This window comes from Tachypleus tridentatus, chromosome 13 (assembly GCF_004210375.1).
Source record: "Tachypleus tridentatus isolate NWPU-2018 chromosome 13, ASM421037v1, whole genome shotgun sequence".
NCBI lineage: Eukaryota > Metazoa > Arthropoda > Merostomata > Xiphosura > Limulidae > Tachypleus > Tachypleus tridentatus.
This window is the reverse complement of record NC_134837.1, coordinates 75,641,233-75,669,137: the sequence shown is the minus strand read 5'-3', so window position 1 is coordinate 75,669,137 and position 27,905 is coordinate 75,641,233. Positions and strand designations below refer to the sequence as shown.

The window sequence follows — 27,905 nt, the reverse complement described above, 5'->3', positions numbered from 1 at the left end:
AATCTGCCCAAAGTTCGAAACGTTATTTCACGACTAAATCCCAGTACAAGAAGAACCATGTCACAACACAGTGTAAAATTAACCACTGATATACCTCAGTTTCCGACAGTAACAGTCAGTTAAACACGAGAATCAGTGCACCATTCAATATTCCACTCACGATACACTTATTGCTGTTATACAATGTCTTGTATGATTCACGTGCTTCACCATAACAACAGTCAATAATGCTCGTGTAGAAAGAAATAGCATCGCCTCGAGTAGCGCATGACTTTTCACCAGCAAGAGAAAAAGTCGTGAGCACCTACGAAACGATGACTCGAATATCTAATACATCAGTAGGTACTTTGTTGTCACTCATAGCTAACGTTAATTCTCCAGACTCGCTGGAAGAATGACCGATAATTATTGGCCCTTGTCATAAGGAATTCTGGGAATATAATAATCACGGAGCTGACCTCACGTTTAAAGGTCATAGGTACAAACTTCATCTTAGAATGGATATCAACCTACGTTAGCCTAAGATTGCGTGACGCACTATACTTAAAGTATCTCACTAGTCTGCTATAAATCACATAAACTGTACTAAAAACAGGGAACTGCAGGTCATCAAAACCACATGATTTGAGTGTCAAGCACATGTGTCCGAGTTTAAAAAATGCGTATGTATAAATAACATCGTTATTTTAAGAACAGATTAAAATACCGAGATTCGAAAACACTTGATGCAAGTGGGAAGGCATCAGTTTCTGTACAAGGTAATTTTTCTCTCGTTATTATGATTATTTTGCACAGCAGCTCTAGCGCCACGTGAACTGCATGAAAAACGAAGTTTTTCAAATATTAATACAAAACTGTTGTCAGTTTCAAAACATCAACATGTCGACACCGCTCAATGCGTTATACGTCTGTAAATATAGATTAAAACAATGTTTGTCACAATGCACATCAAAATATACAAAACAGAGCATTAAGCAGTCTATGTATACGCCTATAATCTCGTTCTCAGACAAATATCAGCAAGTTCGTCTTCTAATACTTGTTTGTAGTGTCCTGGAAGTTTCTCTGTTCCATCTGATCTTGTAAAGAATGAACTTTCCTTTAGAAAAAGTTAAACAACATTGTTTAACCTTTTTAGACATTCAAAATAAGAACACTTGTAACTTCCACCTTATAGAATTCCTTCAAGCCCATACAATAATCTAAACCTAATTAGTGTGTTGTACTTAAATATAATTCTTTAAAACTAGAACGTAATCAATAAGTAGTTTTATCCTACGTTTTAGCTACTAATATGCTGCCGTCTTCTAGGAACTCTTGAGAAGTAATATTTCTGTATTAATAATGATAGGGATTCAATCCCGTGCCTTCTATATCAAAACCTGGTGTTTTAATTTTCTATTTCTAGAACGTGCGGTTCATATCCTATTGTTAACGGTACTACTGTACTTATGGTATTCTCCAACATGATGGACTACTCTAGCTAAATCGGTATACCAGTAAGTCTTGTATACGTATCATGTTTCTAAACCAAACTTTTGTTGGTCTTTTATTTTACCAATGTATCGGGATACACATACATGGGTGATGTAGTAAGTCATGTTTCAGGCCCGGCATGGCCATGTGGATAAGGCACTCGATTCGTAGTCTGAGGGTTGCGGGTTCGAATCCCCGTCGCACCAAACTTGCCCGTCCTATCAGCCGTGAGGCGTTATAACGTGTGGTCAATTCCACTATTCGTTGGTAAAAAGAGTAGCCCAAGAGTTGGCGGTAGGTGGTGATGACTAACTGCCTTTCCTGTAGTCTTACACTGCTAAATTAGGGACGGCTAGCGCATATAGCCCTCGTGTAGCTTTGCGCGAAATTCAAAACAAACCATAAAACAATATCGTGTTTTCCCTCTCCATTGGATTCTTAAATGGTTTAAAATGTCTTAAGTGTGGTTGTATTGTGCTGTGGATTCTGAAATCTGAAACATTCTGAATTGACCTTGTTTACATATCCTGTGTGTGTTCTTAAAGAGACTTCTGATACAGAGGAATATGGCTGTATATCTATATACATGGTATGTTTTGTGAGGGTGTGTAGTTTTCTTGTTTATTCTTGGTTTTTGTCTTCTTTATTAAATGTTCCTTGAACCGATTGTTGAGAGAGATTGTAGTTGTGTTTTTCTTGCATCACTTTAGCTACTTTATCACTATATAAATCATGCATGCTAAGATGTCTGTATTCACTCTGTTGGAACGGTTTGGTTTACAGTGAAAGCGTTTCTCCGTATCTGTAAGCTCCTGTGGTATTAGCTATGTGTCTGGGTCACTATCATGTCTGGGTAACTATCATGTTTTAGTATCATTCATGTATAAAACAATCGTAACAGATATAGGTTCGGCAAGATGCGTTCTATACAAGTTTATATGTCGCTTTATTGCGACATAATTATAAAATCAAAAACCCCATAGCAAATCAGTGTTTAAACAAATTAAAATCCTTGTTAAGAATTCTTATTTAACACATCATTCTAAACTATAAGAAGTAACAACAGAAATCAAAATCAATGCTATACAAAACATAATGCAAAATTATAAAAAATAATGCTACAACAACCAATACATTAATTCAATCCCTTGTTGCTTGAGAGAAATGTTTCACAATCAATGTTACAACAACCAATACATTAATTCAATCCCTTGTTGCTTGAGAGAAATCTTTCACAATCAATGTTACAACAACCAATACATTAATTCAATCCATTGTAGCTTATGAGAACTAATTCACAATCAGATTACGTACCTTTAACGCACACTGATATAATGTTTAGTTTTGTGTTTTAAAGATTAATGTAACATCTTTGAGCAAACGGTAACGATTTCATCATTCCTCCACATTTACATTTTAAAGTTTGTTTGTTTTGAATTTCGCACAAAGCTACTCGAGGGCTATCTGCGCTAGCCGTCCCTAATTTAGCAGTGTAAGACTAGAGGGAAGGCAGCTAGTCATCACCACCCACCGCCAACTCTTGGGCTACATTTTCACCAACGAATAGTGGAATTGACCACACGTTATAACGCCTCACGGCTGATAGGACGGGCAAGGTTGGTGCGACGGGGATTCGAACCCGCAACCCTCAGATTACGAGGCGCACGCCTTAACACGCTTAGCCATGCCGGGCCCACATTTTAAAGAAGAAAACCCAGTTAATTTTCAATTAGATTTTTCAGGTGCATGAAAGAAATGATGCAATACCTTTGCGTAGTGCAGATTTTTGAAAGTGCAATACGTATCGGGGGAAGTTCGTAAAATAAATCTCACCGATTGATAATGAGTAACGTTTTTTCATAAAGATAGAAACCGGGTTTCGATACCCGTAGTAGGCGGAGCGCAGATAGCCCACTGTGAAGCTTTGTGTTTAACTACAAACGAACGAACGAATAAACAAACACTTAAAACGCATTGTTTTGTGAAATAAGTGTATTTTAAAATAAATTCCAGTGTTTTGGTAACTACCGTGACTTTCAGAGCTTGAAATTACTTTCGTCCGCGACAGACGTTTAAAAAACAAACCTAAGAACATATCAAGTCCACATAGATACATAGATACCAAAACCACAAGGAGTAAAACTTGTATCTTTAGAACAATAATCTTAGAACTTGCGATACAACAGACAGAAGCGAGCTGAATCGGGCACACGGATCAGATTTCTCTGTTATGCCTACTTTCACCAGTACGCATGTAAATAGTATAATAGATTCCCAGTAACCGTTCTTTGTCATACACTACGTGCCTTTCATATAGAATCTGATAAAAGCAGCTAACCACATCTACGCCGACTGGATAGAATTACATCTCAGGTGAGTAAAGGACTTGATCATATAAACATATATCGCGTTTATTTATCTAGAAATTTCAAAAAAAAAACGTTTGAAAAACAAACAGTACTGACCTAAGAGTTAACATTCGTTGTTGTTGTTCTTGTTGAAGATTTTGTATAGTTGTCGAAAGGTTAAATAACTGTTGTTTGTGTTACTCCTACATCTCACCAGGTGTCTCGGAACTTGCATAACCGTAACTCAAGGAATCAGACCAAGCTTAACAGTCAAACAAGTGGATAAAAATGGCAGAAAATGTTTTCCTGATACACTTTATTCTTTCTAAGTTGTCGACACAATCAACAAAAGACGTGGTGTTTGTTTCCCGGGCACCAATGTTTACCATTTGTTAATCCTATATACATGTAATCTTTAGTAATGGGCGCCTCGCCACTCGTTACGGAGTGACGTGTATTCCAACCCCTTCATCTCTGTATATTGACATTCATGGAAAGCAGCTGGTTAGAGAAAAAGGATTTATGTAAATTCAATTCCATCTTCATCACAAACTATACCCATACAGAAGTGTCCATATAAGATGTAAAATACATATATGTGCGTGCGTTTATACATGTATTCGCGCAAAGCCTTTTCTTATCGGCAGGCTGCAACTTAGATTATCGGCTACGACTGGTGCAAATGATCACTAGCTGAGCTGAATAATGTCTCACTTAGATTAAAATACCCGGCATGACTTGTTTTATTAACATTTTTACCACGTTTATCTTTCAAACGTACATTTAAATGACACGAACATACCACGTGACAGTCGGGGTAGACTTATCATTTTATGAACGTTTTAACGTATAATCTTTGTTGAACCTCTTTTTAACAAAATACTCGTTTTATACAACGTATTGCATAATGTTAAACTATTCTTTCGCTCACACGACAACACCTGGCGGCTGTGAACTAACTGAATGCAACGTCTTGTTAAGCCTACCATTGCAGCCAGGTTTTTTATTTTTGTTTTTTTATGACATATCCACGAGAAAATAACGTTCTTTCGACATCACGGTAAAATGTATCCTATAAGAACGTGGCTCTCGTGAAATTATGTAATTATGGTTATAAGGATAACCATTAATGTGTAAATTGTACGATGTATACATATCGAAGTTTATGCATTTAAAACACACCGTAAACGAATGCATAAAAAAACATAACAAAACTCCCAGTTGACAAGTTAACGTAGAAGGGTAAGAATCATTAAGACAAACTACTAAACCTAAAGTAGTGTTAATATACACACACATTACAGATCAACGTCTTCAACTAATGTCCCTTCTCGCTTCCTTCCTTCTTTTCGATGTATCCGAAATACGAAACGTTAAAAATTGTTACTAGAAACGGGAAGTTTACAATAGTCAAAAGTTACGTCACGTTGTTATTTGAAGTAACTTCAGAATCGAGACTGCTTCGTTCCTTAACTGAACGAGCTTAACGATGCCTGTCACGTGCACGACGCACGAGCGTGAGAGATGGTTTAATTCGTTTTCCTTCGAGGAAAATTGAAAACGCGAATATCGTACATCATCTTTGTATAAGTTATGGACTGCCTCAATTAAAGAACGGCAGCGTCTTGTCTACGGAAAACCACTTTTATTGATCTGTTTCCTGTGAAGTTATTTGTCTCCGGCTAGAAAATACGTCGATGTCAATGAAGCCATGTCGCTCGCTGCTTCTAGAGTAACGTGTCTGTTTCAGCGGCTCTCTTCAACCTCCACATGTTCGAAAGATTCTCGACTTTTGACAAGTTAGTGATGATTTCAAGATAGTATACATTAGAAACATCTCAGTTGTACGAGTTAATGACGTCACAATATGATAATTTAATGTTATCTCACAATAGCATTTTCTATACTGTTATGGGATAATGGGGATACATCCTATAATGGTATAGGATAGTTGTGGTATCTCTTAATGTTATAATTTGTAACACTGCACGATGTTACAAGTAGTATCCGACAATAATGATTTACTGGTGATATTTCACAACGCTGCGAGTTACTGTTGTTGTGTTAAAACTATACAAGTTGTTATTGGTATTTCACAACTTCATTGGCTATTGACAGCTGTTATTGGTAGTAATTAACGGTTGTGTTGTTGTTGTTGTTTTTTAAGAAGTTACTGGTGTTATATCACAGTTATGTAAGTTGTTGGTTGATAGTATGTTAGGACTATACAATTTATTTATGGTGTCCCACAAGTTCACTGGCAGTATGGCGTTTTAACACTAAGCGTGACGCGCATACTCACTACAATGATTCTAGCTTTGTCAAACACGAGAAAGACTACAGAGCAATCTTTCAGACTTATGCGAAGAAGTGTTACACCGAGCCACCCAGCCGCAGGGTGATGATAAGGATAAAAATGCTGTTCTGTGGGCGGTGGAGTATCAAAATGCCGCTAGGAGGATTAAAATCATAAACTTATCATTTTATTATATATATAAAATATGTACAGAGTAACTTATCTCCATTCCACCACAATTTTTTCTTGTCAATGAGGCGAAGCGATGTGGCGTGTCTTGGAGAAAGAAAGGGTACGTATACATTAAAATGTTTTAAAATTCACATAATTAATCAGGAAAATCCTCGAGATTCCAATGACGGATCAAGAGAGAAAATTTTACGGGACAAAGAAACGTGAATTTACAATAGTACGTGCAAGTCAAAACACGTCTTGGTGCAAATTCTGTCTATATAACACAATATTGTATGTAAACTAACAGTAGATCGTGTATTATTCTTGTATACCTGAAAGAAACATGACGCAAAATTAATATTGAAATGGTCTAAGTGTTGATTGTACAAACTATACTTTTTTTATTATTATTACACATTATTCCTACCCATAAAGTGGTTACTGAAATATTTTTTATTCGGGGGGTACCGTTCTGTTTCCTAACGTTTCTTTGTTGGTTCTTAAGCACACAGATAGAAAATTGTCTGTGCGCTACTCTGAGCAAGTACCAAAATCTGATTTTTTGGCGTTATAAGCCAGGTGGTTAAGACGCACGACTCGTAATACAAAGGTCGTGGGTTCGAATCCCCGTAGCTCCAAACATGCTCGCCCTTTCACCCGTGGGGGTGTTATAATGTGACAGTCAATCCCACTATTCGTTGGTTAAAAGAGTAGTTCAAGAGTTGGCGGTGGGTGGTGATGACTAGCTGCCTTCCCTCTAGTGTTACACTGCAAAATTAGGGACGGATAGGGCAGATAGCCCTCCTATAGCTTTGCGCGAAATTCAAAACAAACCAAACAAACAAGCCCAGAGTCACCGCTCTATTTCATGATGACTTTAATCAAGTGTTTTTATTTTTCTTTCATAAGTGTTCTATTACAAGTTTACTTAATTGTGCCTTCAACAGAATATTCGCTTGTGAAATAAAATGGCCTGTTTAGTACAGTTTAACTTTTGTGATAAGGGTAAAACGTTCCACAACGAAACGTGCGTTCATTAGAAACATAATTTACGAGTAGGACAATTTTCGGAATACAAGTTTAGATCTATCAGTCAGTACAATCAGATTAGTATTATCCATTAAACGGTTATGGCCAAGAGCTCTGTGTTGCATTTTTCTGAGATACCTTACAACAGTTTTAGAACAGTGGTATACTTTAGCTATTAAATTCTGTATTTCCTGATAATCTATGGTAATAAAACATTGCAGGAATGATAGAGTAATCTTGTTTAGAGTCGTTAAGTGAAGCAGACGGAAGTAGTAATTAGGTTACTTCACTATCCAACCTGTAAACACAAAGTCTGTGTTCGATCAAGTTTGTTTGTTTTTTTGGTATGCCTTCTGTCACTGGTTTATTGGTTGTAAACCTGTCGACGACAATCGAACACGGATGCGTTGTATGCCGTCTGTCTGTTTTCTAATGTCCATTGTGTTGCACTTTCCTTCCGAAAAAGCGTACATGTTTTATTTTGCTCATCCAAAATTAGCGATCAAACGTATCGATATGTTAAGGGGAACTTTTACCAGACACTACCTAATCGGGACATGGCCCTCGACCCGTAATCCGAGGGTCGCGGGTTTGAATCCCCGTCGCACCAAACATGCTTGCCATTTCACCTGCGGGGTGTTATAATGTTACGGTCAATCCCACTATTCGTTGGTAAAAGAGTAAGTAGCCCAAGAGTTAGTGATGGGTGATGATGACTAGGTGCCTTCCCTTTAGTATTACACTGCAAAATTATGGACGTATAGCGCAGATTGCCCTCGTGTAGCTTTGGGCGAAATTCAAAGACAAAAAAACAAAATTCATCTTAGTTACACGTGATAGAAGAGTCAATTTCAAAAATTATCAGGCCTAGCTAAGCCAATGACGTGGAGGAGTGACGAAACGCAATACTTCCAGCCAATGGTAAAACAAAACTAATAAATAAGACAAGAGAGTAGAATAGACCTGGTAACAGCAAATATAATTATCATTTTTGTAACACAAAATAAATTCCACAGCAATCGTATACTGATGTGAAGAAATATGTAGATATATAGAAGTGTCAATAAACGAGAATACAAGTTCTATCACGTCAGATTGAAGTAGCAGAGGGGGATATGAAGATAGATTTCTATACAAATTTGGATCAGGCTACACTATGATTAGAAAACTTAAGACAGTCGAAAAATTAATATGTTGCTTCTACCTCAATCAGTATAACGTTCCGTACTCGTGTACCAGGAAGCAAAGTTAACATGTGGAGTTTTTTATCATTTTCTGTTGATACACACAATAAATCCTAACCCTCCTCATACAGAGTGCGCTTCGGCACTCTGAAAAGCCGTTTGGAGAATATTATAACTGTCATCCTGCAAACTACAATGTCTGGTTAACATTTTGATAGACTAAAAATTATCTTAAAACTATGAAATTTACATATGATAAAGACTTCCGGTGAGCACCATAAATTTCAGTTTGATAGTTTTACTCTCCAAAAACAATAATCATAGTCTGGAACGTTTTACTCTCCAAAAACAATAATCAGTCTAGAGCGTTTTACTCTCCAAAAACAATAATCATAGTCTGGAGCATTTTACTCTCCAAAAACAGTAATCATAGTCTGGAGCATTTTACTCTCCAAAAACAATAATCATAGTCTAGAGCGTTTTACTCTCCAAAACAATAATCATAGTCTAGAGCGTTTTACTCTCCAAAACAATAATCATAGTCTAGAGCGTTTTACTCTCCAAAAACAATAATCATAGTCTGGAACGTTTTATTCTCCAAAAACAATAATCAGTCTAGAGCGTTTTACTCTCCAAAACAATACAAGTTTAAAATGTTTTGCTCGCCAGAACAATATCATACCAAAGCGAACTATTAAATGTATGTTACAGCTGTTTTCTGTAGGAACAGCACCTTGTGCGCACGTGAGCTAAATAGCCTGGTCAGAAATACTTACTGTCATAAAAATCTTGTCAAATTCTTTGATCCAGTTAACGAGATTGAGTGTCACTCTTATAACTTCCCTCAACTAAAAGTGCGAACTATGAAACTTTCGATGTACAGCCTGCTACCCTGGTCACTAACCAGTCTGGTATTGACCACTTTATTTGCACTGTTCACGACTTAAGACTCCTTCCTGCTCAAATCTGTCAAACTAACGCATGAAAACAACTTTACAAAGCATGAACTAAAATATACTTTTAAAAGAGTCAAAATGTTTACTGCCGAGTAGTTGTTAACGGTAACAACAGTTAATTTTATTTTATATTCTCATTAAGTAACTAATAAAAACACATTAGTTAACTAATATAAATATTTGGTCCCAGTACTATTTTTTCGATGGCTCAGTGGATAACGGGCAGTACTGAAAACCTACCGATATACTGTTCGCGTCCTCTTACCAAAACAAAAATAATAATAATATTATTATATGTATATATATATATCGCGCTTCATATAGTAAGGTTATATGATATGAGTCAATGATCACTATTCAGTCATACAAGTAGGTGGTAGGTGCTATTTACCTACTGTCTTACCTCTAGTCTATCTGTTCAAAATTAAAGACGACTAGCACGGATACACTTTGAGGAGTTTTGCACGTATATCTTAATACAAATAAGACATCGAAATTCCAAAACTAGTAACCACGTCATATTTTATTTGAAACAACTTAGCGTCTATCAATATGATCAGCCTCGTTCTTTATAAATTTCACCACTTTATTATAGCTATTTTAAGCATAAATCACTGAAGTAAAACATGTATTATTCATAACGAACAGATTATTTCACCTTAATAACAAACTCCAAATCACGTGAACCATAAATAGTAACCAGACTCTTTAAAAGCAATAGAAAAGTACGGCGATACCGTAATATATAACTTAAAGTTTATTCCTTTAAGATGGCCCGGCATAACCAGGTGGTTAAGGCAATCAACTCGTAATCTGAGGGTCGCGGGTTCGAATCCCCGTCACACTTAACATGCTCGCTCTTTCAACCGTGGGGGCGTTATAAAGTGACAGTCAATCCCACTATTTGTTGGTAAAGGTAGTCCAAGAGTTGGCGGTGGGTGGTGATGACTAGCTGCCTTTCCTCTAGTTTTATACTGCTAAATAAGGGATGGCTGGCGCCATATGGTATAGCACTGGTATAGCTTTGCGCGAAATTCAAAACAAATCAAACCTCTAAGAAATTAAAAAATCCGGTATCATAGTTACTAGTCAATATATAGTTCAACAGTTACTAAATGTTTGCTTAAGGTCAGAAAACAAGTTATTTTAACTTGTTATCTTCGTCACATTTCCACTTGCCTAATGGTTAGGGTACTTGGCTCGCACGTTCGAATCCCGTTTCCGAATATGATGGACCTTACAACCGTGGGAGCGTCAAAATGTGGCGGTAAATCCCACTACTCGTTAGAAAAGAGAAGCTCAAGACTTGGTGATGGCTGGTGTTGACTTGCTGCCTTCTCTCTAATATATTATTTTAATACTAGCGCAGATAGCCCTCGTGTAGCTTTGCGTGAAATCCAAAAACAAACTTTAAGTAGAAACGAATAGGTCTAGAGTAGCTTTGTGCGAAATTATAAACAAACACTATTACGTCAACACTATCACGTGACACTTAAAAAGTAAAACTGATTTGACCTCTCCTTCATAACAGGCCATTTCTATAATGAAAATACGTGGTACATTTAACATTTATCTAACCATGATGGTTGTATTTGGTCAGATTACTGACGCTGTTCGATAGAGTGAAACGGTTGTACCGAGCCTATGGGAACTTTGGTTGAGAAAGGTTGCATGTAAAAAAGTGACTGACACTATTCAGTTGAACGAAACGGTTGTGCTAATCCCAAGAGAGCTTTGGTTGAGGAAGATTGCTGATGCTGTTCGATAGAGCGAAACGGTTGTGTTCCTATGGGAACTTAAGTTGATGGAAGAAATGACTCACGCATCGCTGGTATTTCTCAAAGGATATCTAGGTTATCTTATCTCTCACAGTATAAAATTACAAGGCGAGAGAATTCGTAAGTTTGTATAGAGCATTGGTTCATGAACCGAGTTGCTCACAAACCACTTACTACCCGGTGAGTCAACTTTAGCAATATATTACGTATTTTACATTATTCCCTGTCGTAACCCTCCTTGTAAAGATCTGACAAAACACTGAGAGAATTCGTTTTCCAGCCTGTGTGTGTGTGCGACAGTAATTGGTAAGATTGATTGCAATATTGTCGGTAATTTTATTTACATTTTGTGTGTGTGTGCGCGCGCGCGCGCGATTCACACGCTTATATTAAGGATCCCGTAACTGACAAAGTTAGGGATGTGCGAGGCAGATGGTGTACAAAATTACTCAGGGTGTATTTTATAGCAAAGCCAAATCAGACTATCTGCTGCGTACACAGAGGGGAATTGAACCCAAAATTGTAGTGTTGTAAATTCGTAGAGTTATCGGAGGAGACATAAAATAGTCGAGAAAAGAATTAAATTAACTTTTGGAAAAGTCGGTCATCTGTAAGTAGCAGACAGTAATCAAAAGATAATCCATAGAGGGAAGCACCGGCGTTGTCAACCTTGTTTTCTCTCGTGGAGGAAAAAATTTTGTTATAACAAAATAAACAGCCTTGATTACAAACGTCTCTCACATCACATATATCGAGAAACTTAAAATTGTGGTGAATGAGACGCTACATTTTGGTGGATAAAACGCGAAAAAGTGGTTGAAAATTTAATATTTAATCCTCTGGGTTAAAGAAAAAAAAATTAAAACGTTCTTCTGATTTGCCGATAAGTTTAAGCGAGTTTCCTGAAGACTGTAGTTGCAAAATCAAATCTCGGAAAATATGCATCAGGCATATTTAATATTAATCATAACACTGGAAAGTAAATGTTGATAAAACATCGAGAAAGAAGTTTTTGTCTCAAAGAAATTGATTTGATTCATTAAGTATTTCAAATATATCGTTACATAAGAACCGCAGAAAAAACAAATTAAGTTTATTTCGATCTTTAAAATTTGGACAAAGTCCTCGGTTTAGAAGACAAAACGTTGTCACCTTTTCATTCAACAGATGGTTATAGTTTATTAAAGTTTTCAAATCTATGATACTACTATTCCTAAAATTCCAGGGCTATTGATTACAACATACTAGATACAAGTATTAAATAGGTTAAAATCGATTGCAAGAAATAAAGGTTCAAACCCTAATTAGGCTTAGTTAGGGAAAATTATAAAATAAAATAAAGAGATAAAAAACTGGTGATATGTGCCAAACCATCATGAAACCTCAAGAATACAGAGAGAAAAATATATATACATCAAACATTGTAACAAAGTTTCAAAACGTTTCAAGAAGCAATAGAAATTAGCTGTAAAGTATAAAGCTGAAATAAATACTTACACATTAATAGCGCTTGATTACAAAATTATATGAATAACTAACCCTAATGTGTTTTGACTTACAGAATCAAAAGTCTACTAGTTACCCTAAAAATAATTTTAATTAAGTACATTTTAGGTTTAAAAACAGTCTAGACATAAAGCATTTATCCAAATAGTGCAAAATATATTTTTGATATACTTATATTTTAAACATAGGAAAATACGTTAAAGGTCAGTTCTCGTGCTATTTTAGAAAATATGAGTTGAAACGATTTTTCTCTCTTTTTAAATGGTGTATAACACTTTTTTATATTTGCTTATATATTTCCTCTTCTTAAATTTTAAATGTTTTTATATTTTTGATTAATTATTGTTAATTCTAAACAACAGATGGCAGTCGTGATGGCATCAAAATAAATTTCCAAACCATAACATAAAGAAATGCTTAATTTACATTCAAGAAGTTTCTAAACAGAAATCATTAAATATTTCGAGTTCTAAGATGTTTTAATGTTTGTAATTAATGGCACAGCGAACTTGAAATGTTACTTCATCTAACCAAAAATAAAAAATAAAATCAGGTTCTTTTTATTACGTTGTTAAAAGTAATTCTTTTTAATTGTAGATCATTTGGGTATAATTTACAAGTATATCATTCTTCGAATAAGCCTTTTCATGATTAAACAAACTTTGTAGGCAGTTAATATAAAAAAAAAGTGTGAGGCGAGGAAAAAACGTTGAACCAAAATCGGCGAGTCAGAAATCATTCCTGTCAAATGAATTTTTGAACTTCAAAATAAGGTTTTATTAAGAAAGCAAGCCAAAATAAGTTTATGTTCTACGGAACATAATTTGTGTGTTTAAATATCATATTATTAAATTCGCTTACACGGACTGCTTCTCCCAGTTACTATTGATTATTCGATATTCAGGGGCTCCAGTTCGAAGCAATTATTTAATACTTGTAGAACTGTCACTTACTCAGATATAACTCGCAACTCACGAGCCTCACACTGTTTAATTTCGTCATTTGTCAGTACTTGTAGAAATTACTTAATTCAATTTCTACCAATATGAAAGAAAGAACGAATAAGATATTTACGAACGAAAGTGAACATGGATTACAGTTGTGAATCTCTACATCAATGAAATATCTACTTTGATTTGCAACAGTTCATCCCAATGTGAATGTTTGAGTGATTGAATGATTCAATCGAAACCCTCATTTTCAAGTGGATTCTTTACCGCTGATAATTAATAATATAGCGTAAACTTTCGTACAAATCCGTAATTGGAAAGAGTCATCACAAAGGACACAAACAACTAGCCCTCAAGATTCTGGCAGGACATTTTAGACCCTGAAACGACATTCGACCCTGGGAGAGATAAACATCAAACATCTCCGAACGACCAACAAGCCAATCAGAAAACCTAGGCGCCCTATGGCTTACCATTCATCAAAGACAATCTCACACCCAGTGGCAGTTTATGACACTGAAGACACACCCGTCGTTATATTCCTGGGCACGACCTCGTATGACCTGATCACCTGGAATCTCTTTATACAAGGCCTTTTGTGATCCACAAAAACTCATCACGTGGACATTGTGAAGCCATCAAGTTTTAAGAAAACACGAAGAGACTAGTTATAAAGGTAAAACAATGACGCAAATGAAAGTTTTTTGAAAAATTAGTTAAACCAACCAATATGTAAAAATGTGACGTTTCTGAAAATGTAAAGAAAAAAATGTTCTTGTGACCAAAAAAATATATAAAACAACTTTCACAGTTCGTGGCGTCTTGATGACGACAGGATGTTTTAATACAGAACATTTAAAAATAAAATATGTTAACAGCTATAACAATGAAAAAAAAATCTAGATTATGATCATATTACCAGCTGGAATCACAGTGTTCATGAAGATGTCTTAAATTCCAAATCTCTAACTCAAAAAGTAACAATAAAAAATGCACATGAAACAAAATAAGCAAAATTACTATGTTGTGGAAAGTAATGCTTGGACTATTTGTTTTCGAGCATCAACACTGTTGTACTTAGATAACTAAACGTCTCACAAAGCTACGATAGTTTTACCCAAATCGATTTAACATAATCTTGGCGTAAAAGGATATTACTATGCATAGTTAACATGCTGGTTCAATAAATTACTAAGATAGAAGATACGTTTGAAATATCTGATGCAGTTAACAACGAAATGCTGTTTACGGTTGAACTATCCTTTGTGTCTTTTTACCTTTACGTGACGTAACTGTAGAAATACGTACTACCGTGTGATAAGCTTCGTGCATGAGTCACTCACTGCCTGTTAGTCGCTCAGTTCGAGAGTAAGGACGAGAAAAACATTATCACTTGTTCTGTGTTCTTAACATTTATGATTTAAGGTTTTCATAATCTGTAGGTAACTGAAGACCATAAGGTTATTACCAGTTGAATTATTAATATTTATAATTTGTATCACTGCTATGGTGTTTTTGCCATTAGAATGACCAAGATCATGTTTATATCCATGTTTTGAGGATTTTATCATCACAATGACGGGGAAAGATGGTCATATATGCTTTTTTGTTTTCACAATCAGAATAACTGAGAATCATGGTTACCCCTGCTTTTAAGAATGTTTACCAATATGGTGGTTGAGACTTGTTTCTGTCATAAAATCAAATAACAGCTGGAACACTTGACTTAAGTTATTTTCCTAAGTACCACGTGATGTTTTCAAAGAATTGCGACTTGTTACAACGTTACTTATCTTTATTTTATGTGTCGTCAACGTTTTAGGTGTAAAACATTAGTATAATTGTAACTGTACATTACTAATCCTGTTGTTGTTCTTGGAACGAGTCACTGTTTTGAACTAAAATATCTGGAAGACGTAAAACCGATCACGTGCATAAGCTAAACCTACTTTTGATAATGATTTTTGTTAACATAAAACGAATAGTTTGCTAGGGGGTGGGGACGTCATTAAAAAACGTCGCATTCTCTCCGAAACAGCCCGACATGGCCAGGTGGTTAAGGCACTCGACTCGTAATCAGAGGGTCGTGGGTTCGAATCCCCGTCGCGCCAAACATGCTCGCCCTTTCAGCCGTGGGGGCGTTATAAAGTTACAGTCAATCCCACTATTCGTTGGTGAATGAGTAGACCAAGAGTTGACGGGGGTGGTGATTTCTAGTTGCCTTCTCTCTAGTCTTACACTGCTAAATTAGGGATGGGTAGCGCAGATAGCCCTCGTGTAGCTTTGCGCGAAATTCAAAACAAACATCTAAAGAAACAAATATCAATTTATTTCACTTCTCCGAGCTACTAAATGAGACGTAAAATAAACTTCATTCTGTCTATGTTCAACGTAGGACAGAAATGTTAAAGAAAACTCTCCGTGGGTAAATGGGTTCATTCTGTCTATGTTCAACGTAGGACAGAAATGTTAAATAAAACTCTCCGTGGGTAAATGGGTAAAGAACAGCTGTAGGGTTATATTTCGGTCCATCGAAATTCTATCAAGTCTAGGACGCTGACAACAAAAGTTACCTTTCCTTATTACAGCGATTATTGTTTGAACTTTTTTAATATTATCACGCTCCAACTTATATTTCTACTGTTATGGTAATGATTCTGAAGAAGTGAATTCTGAGACCAGGTGGGAGGTCCTAACGCTCGAGTCTCCTCAGTCGATATGTCCTGTAGACACCTAGATACCTCAACTATCGTGTTTCCAATGTCACAAGTCTTAGTTTACACTCCATTAGTTATTTCAGGTCCGCCAAACTTTGCCAAATTGGCTAGTAAAGCGTGAACCTGAATTAACACAACCAACGAATAGAAACGCTAATATCGAACATATACTTTGTTAAAAGTGTACTAATTTCATTTTGTGTTAAATGATGAAACAGAACTCGAAATTTTTATTTTACGCCCATAAGAACATGTTCATAAAATTTCAGAAATCATAAAGTAACGTCAAAATACCAAATAAAAGGCAACTTAGTAAACATGAGGCCCGGCATGGCCACGTGGTTAAGGCAATCGCTTCGTAATTTGAAGCTTGCAGATTCGAATTTCAGTCACAAACATACTCGCCCTTTCAGCCATGGGGAGATTATGATGGTACAATCAATCCCACTAGTCGTTGGTAAAAAGAGTAGCACAAGAGTTGGTGGTGGGTGGTAATGACCAGCTGCTTTTCCTTTAGTCTTACACAGTTAAATTAGGAACGGTTTACGCAGTTAGGCCGCGTGTAGCTTTGCGCGAAACTCAAAATGTGACCTTTAAACGAACCCTTGTGCAAGTGGAATACAACTTTTTAGCATCTTCTAGCTGCTCTTTCTTATCACATCATAATATTCATTTTTGTCGTCAGTTATTCGTTTCTACTAAGTACTCATAACAAGAAAGATTAATCAGACTCATAATCTTGCTCATCTCATTTTCAAAACACCCCAAAACCTTTGTCCACACACGGCACCAATAGTTTGTTGTAACGGTCAATGTTAAGGTAGCGTAGGGTAAATGTCCCCACTATTTTTTTTTTTTTTTTTTTCAAATGAAGTGTGCGGCCCTTGATTGGTCTTTGTGTGGCCGCGCAGCCTGGAGGCAACAGTGCGTTTCCGTAGAATACTCAAGCTTTTGCGAGGTAATACTTGGGCTGTGCAGTGTTTTTGTTTTATGTTTATAAATATGTTTATACTGGCAATAAACAAAAACGTCATTTGCTGTCTGCAACCTTTATTTGTTTATTTTGTTTTAGATCAAAGCCACATCGCACAATCTACTGTTGTTACCACAAAGAATCGAGGTCTGGATTTTAACATCCTAATTTTTTCGTACTAACAGACCGTAATCTCACATCAACTAAGCTAGAACCGGTTTGTCCAAGACTTCTCTATTGTATGCTTATATCATGTTCTGCACAAAACTGTTAAACCTCACTTGCAAAAACAGAGTGTACTCGCGATAATAGAAAGAACAGTCTTTGAAAAGACCAAGTTATTAACATTAAAGCGCAGCCAATAAATCTCGAATGGTTGAAAGGTGTTACCGCTCGAGGGCGCTAAAGTGAAACTGTCCAGAAATGAAAAACGAGGTGAGAAAAATTATTTCTCTTGTAGCTCTGTTACTAAGCCTCTCAAATCTCAATAAAAAAAGTGACAATTAATCATATTATGTACATTGTTTCCCAAGGAACATCGTACATAATTACTATGCAAATATTTAAACGTAAAAGTTTCAACGCTGTTAAGTTACGGCGTTATATGCAACTTGTCTGATATAAACGAGTTGAGCATCATAAGGGGCAGGACGGGGGAGATTTTCTGCCTCCCAGTAACTAGACCAGACCTTTTCTTTATCCTTCGTAGTAACAAATGTATCAGATTGTAGTTTGTTTTTGTTTTTAGGTAAGTTTATAACTTGAAAGAAATCAGGTTTGCATTTTACCTGGAACTCACGTAACAAAAAGTAAAAAGCTCCTAAACAATATTCTGTTGTTCTAGTGTTGGTTTCAAGGCACAAAATGTGTTAAGTGACTCATGAGAAGCATCAACCAGTAATCCACGTGCTTGTTTATTATACAAATAAAGACTATAAGAGACCTCTGAACTTGATTATTTATATGCTTTTAGCTCTGTAGTTTTTATTTGACGCAAAAAAATGAATATATTTGGAGAGCTTTTATGTCGATAAAATATCAATGTTACCAAAACGTATTCCCTACACGCGAAAGAAGTAAAATTGCTCGCGAAACACTCGCCCCAAGTACGATCAACCAATAAAACAAACCATGAACTGGTTTTGTATTCAGTTTGGCGATGACGTGTTACAACTTTCTTATGTGAACCGCGTGGGAATTACGCGTGCAAACAGCATTCAGTTCTTAACTCGTAGTTTGTGAAATGACCGTTTCTGAAGAGTAACATAACGTCCAGCTATTAAGTTAACCGGCTCAAAACACCTGCGACAGCTTTCTCAACAGGTAGCAAAGCTTTGTTTCTTATTCTCTAAACACATCCGGTTTTTGAGGAAATGCAATGATAAGGTGTGCGTTTTTTACTTAACAAAAATATGTATGCGTCTACACATACATACGACTTATGTTAAGCCGTCTTAATCATTATTTGACAAACATCTATGTACAGAATAAAAACCTGCAAGTTACTGGGCCGGTTCACAACAAACGAGTACATTAGTTAGTTACCGGAATATAAATTCTCGTTCTCCAACAAAATCTCTCTACTTTCTACAAAGTTCATAATTCTTATTGTTATCCATGCCATGTGCACATTTTACTGACATCACGACAGTAAAAATGTGACGTCATTTTAATGTCTACTAACTGACTCAAACAGACAACACCCTACTGTATAATAGAGCGAGTGGTTAAAAAGGTGATACCTCCACATTTCATCAGCAACAAAAGGAAATATAGAAAGCTAATCTTCATTTATTATTTTTTCCTTTTCAAATCTAGAGTTTAATTTTCTATTGTGCCCAAACTGTCTGGTTACGTCAACATCTGTATTTTTGAATGAACATTTATTTTCAGAATAGAACATTTATAAATATTACCTATAAGAGTCTTGACAGTCATTTCACGTGCATCTACAACAGTCACGTAATCCAGAAGAAAATACTGTGGGTTTTTGACAATTATTCTACAAACGCAGATGAACCCACAACTTTTAGAGATAATTTGTGCATAAGAATATTTTGAATTTCTAATGCATAGCATTAATCTAATGATGAAGGAAGGAACAAGGGTGGATGGTTTCAGATCTTATTGTTTCTACACTAATATCAGTTTTAAATAACAAGTTCAACTTTATGTAATGATCTGCTAAATAGAAATACAACTTTATTGTTCACAGTTTTTATGTCAAGGCATTTACTGGTAATTTGTTTCCCTGCAGTCAACTGTCGAGCTTCCAAGCCACTCTTCAAGTTTTCTTTAGTAGTCTCAGAGATTCTTCACGTTAACGCCGAGAAAAAAAAATGAAATTAATAATAAAAAACACAATATTAGGGAGATATTGTTGGTGAGTCTAATCACGCGAATCGGCTTTCCAGTTGACATCACAATGGTTAGTATTTGATAATGTATCGCCAAGATGGAATAGAAATAGTAGCTGTGAGCAGTTTAATAAAAACGTCACGGGAAGAACACGGTAAGAGTTAATTATCCACTCTAGATTCAAACATCAAAAATGAATAATGGTGAATAGTCATTTTCTAGAACAGACATATTGTTATACTAAGCTTCTCACACACTTGTGTATTTTAATAACATAGATTTAATGTGTATAGTGGTACGTGCTGGATTTTAATACCATAGATTTAATGTGTATAGTGGTACGTAGTGGATTTTAATACCATAGATTTAATGTGTATAGTGGTACGTGCTGGATTTTAATACCATAGATTTAATGTATATAGTGGTACGTGCTGGATTTTAATAACAGATTTAATGTATATAGTGACACGCAGCCCGAGATTGATATTGATGAATAACAAATGGTGTACCAACACTTTAGCAGCGAAAATGTGTTAATTATTTTGTTAAATATTTATGTACACTTCACGCCCATCTCATTTGATAAGTATACAATATTTAATAGCTTTAAGGATCAATACATTTACATTTCTAACTTGATAAGCTACAGATTTTGAACATATTTATTTGTTATTCCACGAGTAATTTTATCGGTGTTTAAACTTTACATTTACACTACATTTGAAACGTAAGATTTTATCTCTAAGTATTTCTGTGGTTATAGCTGTTTCATGCAAACTTCCAACACTGGACCTTTCCGCAGAAGAAATGAAAAAATATAAAATAATCACTTTAGTCATATATTTCTAACAAATACGTAGGTTTATCCTAGTTTGAAATATGACCTTTGTCACTCGAAAACAATAAAACAAGTAACTCTCGGAAAAATCGCTTATTTGATATTTTTATTAAGCCTGTACAGTACAGAAACAGTCTTTTTATGTATAAAAACAAAAATATTTACAACTGACGTCAGTTTGCGTAGCGATTGGATATTACGCGTAGAAAATAAATATCCGTTAGGCTTAAAACACGGAAAACTATAAACCATACAAGAAACAAATATGGCATCGTTTCAGAACTTTCTTGCAAAAGTAAAGCTCACACAGATTACACTATATAACATAAATTTTGTTCCTGGATAGTATGTGTTATTTCTTTATTGTATGTGTTGTAAAAGTACAGAAAATGGTCATTATTCCCTTCAAACTTTGCTTTCGTGACCTGGATAATGAAATTTAGAAATTAACCTATTTTCTATGTAAAAATGAGCAAATTTGCACAATTTCATTTATATAAGATCTGAATAAAACAACATATGAATCAAGATTTACATGTATTTAAACTAAAGTTATACAAAAATGTTTAGAAGTGAGTAATGTTTCGAGATTTGCGACTGTAATGTAAATCACTTTCATGTATCATCCCCCAAATATAGTCTCCCATCATGTTTTCATTATACGCTCCCAGGTCACAAAAGCAAAGTTTGAAGAGAAAAACAGGTCTTTTCCATTTACTTTAAGCATAAGCAATTGAGAAATAACACTTTCTGCCCAGGAACAAGAAAAAGTAAAAATTTTGTCACATAGTGTTATCTATCGTTCGTAATGTTGACGGAGATGTATAATTGAGAAGACAGCATCGAATATTTGAAACCAGTTTCCGACAAGAAGGCACAGTGGCAGCGTGATTTAAAATGGTCCAATATACTTTTTAGTCTAAAATTTAAGACTTAATACTCGAAAGGAAAATTAAGAATACATTACGTCATCTGTAAGTTCTATGTCTGATTAATAACGTATTATTAATCAAAGACGTGTTATCGTCTTGAATATCAGTCCTTTACGTCTACTACTGTTGTACACGAACAAACGAGAGCTAAAAGAAAAAAAACAACAAAACATGAATATCGCGAACCTATAGAGGCCCTAGTGACACGTGATATGTTTGCGGACTTGTACTGCTAAAACCGAGTTTCGATACCTGTGGTGGGCAGAACACAAAAACCCCTTGAGAAGCTTTATGCTTAAATAAAACAATAAACAACAACCTATAGAGAAAGGCAGTTACTTACTACATTATAATGAAATCATTTTAAAGTTATCGTGAGCGTGATTTTGCGTTAATAGGCAAACGACACGCAGAACAAAAACTCGAATGTCTCTGAGCACAACTTATAACAAAATGATGATTAATTATTTTATTAGGAAGGGGGCAAGTAAAGATCGTAAAAAGAAACACGTCGCACCAATTAATGTGCAAGCGAGTCACGAAGAAGCTGGTTTAGTTAGTTTTTTGAATTTCGCGCAAAGCTACATGAGGGCTATCTGCGCTAGCCGTCCCTAATTTAGCAGCGTAAGACAAGAGGAAAGGCAGCTAGTCATCACCACCCACCGCAAACTCTTGGGCTACTCTTTTACCAACGAATAGTGGGATTGACCGTACATTATAACACCCCTACGGTTGAAAGGGTGTGCATGTTTTGTGCAACAGGGATTCGAACCCGCGACCCTCGGATTACGAGTCAAGCGCCCTAACTACCTGGCCATGCATGTTTGGTGCGATGGGGATTCGAACCGGCGACCCTCAAATTACGAGACGACTTCACAAAGAAAAGTAGCACGTTTAAGTAGAAGATTATTACTGAGAACTAAGACAAACAATGAGCTATGTGTTCTGACCACAACTGGTATCGAAATCCAGTTTCGAGCGTTATACGTCTGCAGACACGCTGCTGTACCACTAGGGGAGGCACATTACAAAACCCCTTCATTTTAACTGTTGGAATTTCAAATAAAAACACGAAAATATATAGTTAAGTGATTGTTACGTTTCGACCACGCAATTTAACAAGCTTGTCAAAATTTTCATAATGCATCAGTCATAAAATTCAAATAATGGTAGCTTTTTTAAGTTTGCTATTTTAAATTACGTGCAGGGTACCAGAAACGCAACCACCGTGACGCCATTTGTTTTCCCACATTTTGCAATCTAACTATTCCGTATATGGTTTGCTTTAAATCGATTCTTAAAAATCAAATAGATTATATTATCACACTGTATAAAAACAATGCATTCGAGGAACTTCGAATTATCAGTAGCGTAAAACAGGTAAATCTAACACAAACAACTTTGATGTGAAAATCATTACATTTTAACTGTAAAATACACAGTAAATCAGGTAGACAATAAACCTGTCATTAAACTAAACAAAAACATATACATAAAGAGTGAATGAAAATCGTAAATATTTCCATCACACTATCGAAAACGTAGTATAAAATAACGTGTTCACTAGTAAAAAAAAATACAGAGCTGCCAATTACCTACATGGTTCCATCTAATCCCCAACTGTATTCGATTGACAATAAACGTTCAGCGAATTATTATAAAGATATATCAGGTTCTCAGAAATGTTTTATATCTTCGTTTGCGATATTGGAAATCCTGTGCAATACCTTAAGAATTAAAATAAACTTTTAGATAAGTGTTTGAATACTGTCGATATATGAATAACAGTGAGAAACCTTCAAATAAAAAAAAAAAAAAACAATTTGATACCAGTATACGAGAATAATTTACTGAATCAAGTAAGTAGACCACTAACAATATAAAGATTATTTATTAATTATTTAATTCACATATGTGTCATCTCATTATCAAACTTCATTTTACTAATCAAGTGATATTTCATATCAAACCGATTTTTAAATTACTGCGTAAGATGAATATAATCAAATCGATCTTGCGATTGTAATTGTTAAAGAAAAAATTGTCTTTCTCTTCTAACTTTTAAGATATCAGAAACAAAATACCAACTGACGTCTGAAACCAGTAACGTAATAATACCATCTGACATCTTAAATTTGTAACGTTATCATATAACGTCATCTGACATCTGAAACCAGTAGTCACAAAGAAAATGCAAAATATCAAAATCCAGTAATAGTATTAAATGAAAACTATCTTTGACAAAATATAAACTCAGATTTTAGAAACCAGTAATGTTATCAAATAACGCGAACTGTCTGATCTTTCACGTCACCTACGAAATGAAAAAACAGAACAAAAAATGTCCAATAGCAGAAAGAAATTACGTTATTAAATACTATCATCTGACATTTGGTATCAATATCAAATAAAAACACACATCAGATATTAGGAACTCAACAAAACTGTGTCGCACCATCTGCTGTGTCCACCACGGATAATCGAACTCCGGATTTTAAGCGATGTAAATGTGCAAGCTTAATACTGTCTGACTTGGACCATCTGACTTGGTGGACCATCTGACTTCTGAAACCTATGTTATTATTAAATAACCAGTTAATTTAAAAAATAAATAAAGCCGTACCTGCAATCTTTATTACCATTTGTCGGTTAATATTTCGCAGGTAATATTTTGTGTTTTAATGTCCCCAGTGGCTCAGTGGTAAAGATGTAGGCTTAGAACACTAAAAACCGAGTTTCGATTTCCATTGTGGCCACAACACAGACACCCTCTTGCGTAGCTTTGCGCTAAAGAACAAAAATGAATAAATCCGTCCCGGTGATTACGCTAGAGAGATAACTAAAACTTTCAGTGAATATAATAAATAGTCTTATTATAATGTTGTATCTACGTTCCTTTGTGTTTATTTTTATTTAAACGTTTTGTGTTGTTGCTAGAGGAGACATTTCGCACTGTTTATTATAAACGGAATATAACATGACGTAAACGTCACAATGATGCGTAGCTGTGAAATTAAATACTGACATTAGCAGACTTGAAGAGCTGTATCTTGAGCCAAAATTTTCATTGATGTTGAAGATCTTGAAATTGGAGCAGGTTAATTGAGGTTAACTATAGGCAGTTGGCCCTCATTACACTGGATGCTTCTATTAAATTTTCCAGGGTGAGTTTGTGATAAACGACTATTGTCGAAACCAGATACACAGCCTTATACGGTTTCACTGTACCGTGTATATTATTCAAGAAGTACACACACGTGAGCGTTAGTGTTACTGGATGATTAGGTTTCGATTAGCGATGAACTAACGTATTTACAGCAACATAATTACCATTAAAATCAGTGTAACCTCTCTAAAGACGAGGACACCAAAATAATTTAGTCAGAAAAGTGAAAAAAAAATCTAAATATGACAAATGTAGATTGAGCTCATTTTCAGGGCTGTATTAAAATTCATAACAAATACAAGACACAACCAACCTGGCATACTATACAACTAAGGCTGCTAGATTCACGTGCGACATCTTCTGGCATCTGTTGAAATTACACTTGTTTTCAACGAAGCAAACGACAATTTTTTGTTCTTTTTTCCCCAATCATACTTTCTTCAAACGCAGTGTACTTGATTAAATAATTTTTTGTTGTTTAATCAAAGAAAAACCAATTACAGGTTTATCTAACTATGGTATTCTGGTTTGCATACCTACTGTTGAAAGTTCTAGAAAATTAGTGCGTCTATCTTGTAAGGTCTCTTGAGTAATTTCAAGTCGACAACTTCGTAAACAACACGCCTGTTTGCGGTTTCTAGTTCTAGACCGACTAAAGAGCGGCAGAAAGTGTCTAGTGTCCCCCCCCCCCAATCGTTGTGAATGTAATACTTACATATGTGGTAAATTCGGCTTTTGCGAAACATAGCAGTCCAGTCAAACGTTATACAAAAACATCTCTAGCTATTCGTCTGTCTTGTTTTTGAATTTCGCGCAAAGCTACACGATGGCTATCTGCGCTAGCCGTCCCTAATTTAGCAGTGTAAGACTAGAGGGAAGACAGCTAGTCATCACCACACACCGCCAACTCTTGAGCTACTCTTTTACCAATGAATAGTGGGATTGACCGTAACATTATAACACCCCCACGGCTGAAAGGCCGAGCATATTTAGTATGAAGGGGATTCGAACCCGCGACCCTCAAATTACGATTCGAGCGCTTTAACCCACCTAGCCATGCCGGGCCCATATTTTATTATAACACCACGCAAAGCTCTACGTTTTATATTTATGTTCTGCAGAACAATTCTTGTTTTGACGTCTTCATTTAATACGTCAAGCTTTAATAAATTAGATTCACAAATCACTTAAAGTTTCCGACATTTTGAACAAGGATATCAGCTAACTCATTTATAATATCAGCCCTTCCTGACTGGATCAGCTAACAGAAACTATTACATCGAAACACACTACTGCCAGGTTCAGGTCGGGTACGATAAATTAAAGTGAGCTATTTGTTTCCTGAGGCGAAAGTTATTCCGAATAAAACATGGCGACATGCAGTAGGAAGGATAAGCTTCTTCAAGGATTTTCGTTGTCAAAAACTTGCCAGTAAATAAAATAATTATAAAAGGAATCCTCGTGAATGAGGATAAAAACTATAAATAAGCTAAGTCATGTAAACATATCTCTTGTGAAAGAGTTGGACGAGATTCATCTGATTGCTTCCCTACACTGTGGATAAATATATGACAAGTTACTTTATACACCAGTACTGAAGACGTCTGTTAGACTTAATTATAACAGCTTTTCCTTGTAAGTCAACAAAACAGTCGCTCTACTGATGGATTTGATGTGATGGTGAAAATTACTACCCGCCGACTGACTGCTCGTCATTGTTAATTATAAAGGAATTTGGACTGTCATTCATTCTATAAATAAATACGTAAAGATCGAAAGACAGAATTACAGCTGATGCTGAGCGAATTGTAATATCCATATCTGTCTGATGGATCTGGCTCTATGTTCGTTTCTTACTTCGTCTCATATTAATAAATTTTAGTTTTCATACACAGAGCGAGAGAGAGGTTATATCTACGACAATAAAGATGTCAGGTTACGTAAAATGGAATACGACAGCTTCGTAGAGATCAATATATAGAAACTTCTGTAGGAGACAAAGTATTTGTGATATGAGAAATTTGGCCAATATTGCAGACACAACAATCATGTTTCATGTAGTGAAAAATAAACTCAACAGTTATATGTAAAAAAAAAAAAAAAACTTGTCATAAATTAGAATCTACGTCGATTACAAAATGGAGTCCAGATTCTGTTTGTAAAAACACACCATAAAATGTTTTCTGAACTATTGCATGCATTTTTTATCAAAATAAAAACTATACAGATTCAGAGGTTTCCCTCTAGAATTTCATTCAACCAAACATCTGTTTACTTTTGGTTCAAAAGAACATTCCAGACCTTAAGTAGATGTACTTCCGCACAGTCCCCTAAGGTATTTGTTCCAAGAGTTCATAAAACCAAAATTAAGGGCAACAAATATTTCATTTCTTGCTTTCAAAAGTTCATATGTCATGTTAAGTTGTAACCTAAAGATGGCATAATTCTATGGTTCATAGCATGCGCACGTTTCACTGATGTCATGACAATATGAACTGCAACGTTAAGTTCCCATATGCGACGTCGTTTTAGTGTCTACTGACTGATTGACAGACAACATTACTGTATAGTGTTGCGAGTTGGTGCTTTGATTGTGCTAAAATAATGACACTCAAATCCCAGTTAGAAAGAGAAAAAAAGTCCAAGAATCAAAAATTAAAGCCCCTCTCCCTCCAGTGGCTCAGTGATAAGTCTGAAGATTAATAATGACAAAAAAAAAACCGGTTCAAACACCGTACTAAGTACAGCGCAGATACCCCTTGTGTGGTTTTGTAGTTTGTGACAAACAAATAAATTATGAAAAACTATGAGCAAAAGCCCTTTGTATAGCTTTGCGCAAAAATACAGAAAAAACAACATATTTGAAGCTGGTCTTATAGTTAAATACTGAAATGTCGCGTGTGTGTTTTCTTATAGCAAAGCCACATCGAGCTATCTGCTGAGGGGAATCGAATCCCTGATTTTAGCTTTGTAAATCCGTAGATTTACCGCTATACTAGCGGGGGGCGTTGAAATGTCGCATTCAAACCATCTTATCAAAGTAACGTTCGCAAAGCTTCCTTCACCTTGTTTTCGGAGTTGCTCTTCCTACAAGGGCACCGGCATGACCAGGTGGTTAGGGCACTTGTGATGCAAACCCTGTCCCATTAAACATGCTCGTCCTATCAGCCATGGGTACGTTAATACGTGACGGCCAATCCCACTATGCGTTGGTAAAAAGAGTA

At 35.6% G+C, this 27,905-nt stretch overlaps 1 protein-coding gene across 3 annotated transcripts in view; it reads right to left on the bottom strand.

Moving 5' to 3' along the window:
- Nucleotides 1-27,905, bottom strand: part of LOC143237197 (uncharacterized) — a 234,949-nt gene that overhangs the window by 135,462 nt on the left and 71,582 nt on the right. The window contains exon 1 of one of the 3 annotated variants that reach the window (XM_076476182.1): nt 3,942-4,159. The exons of the other annotated variants lie outside the window; for them this stretch is intronic. Coding sequence (XP_076332297.1) covers nt 3,942-3,955 — 14 coding nt within the window. The 5' untranslated portion in view covers nt 3,956-4,159. Of the gene's footprint in view, nt 1-3,941; nt 4,160-27,905 lie in introns of those variants that run through there. 3 annotated transcript variants of the gene reach the window in all.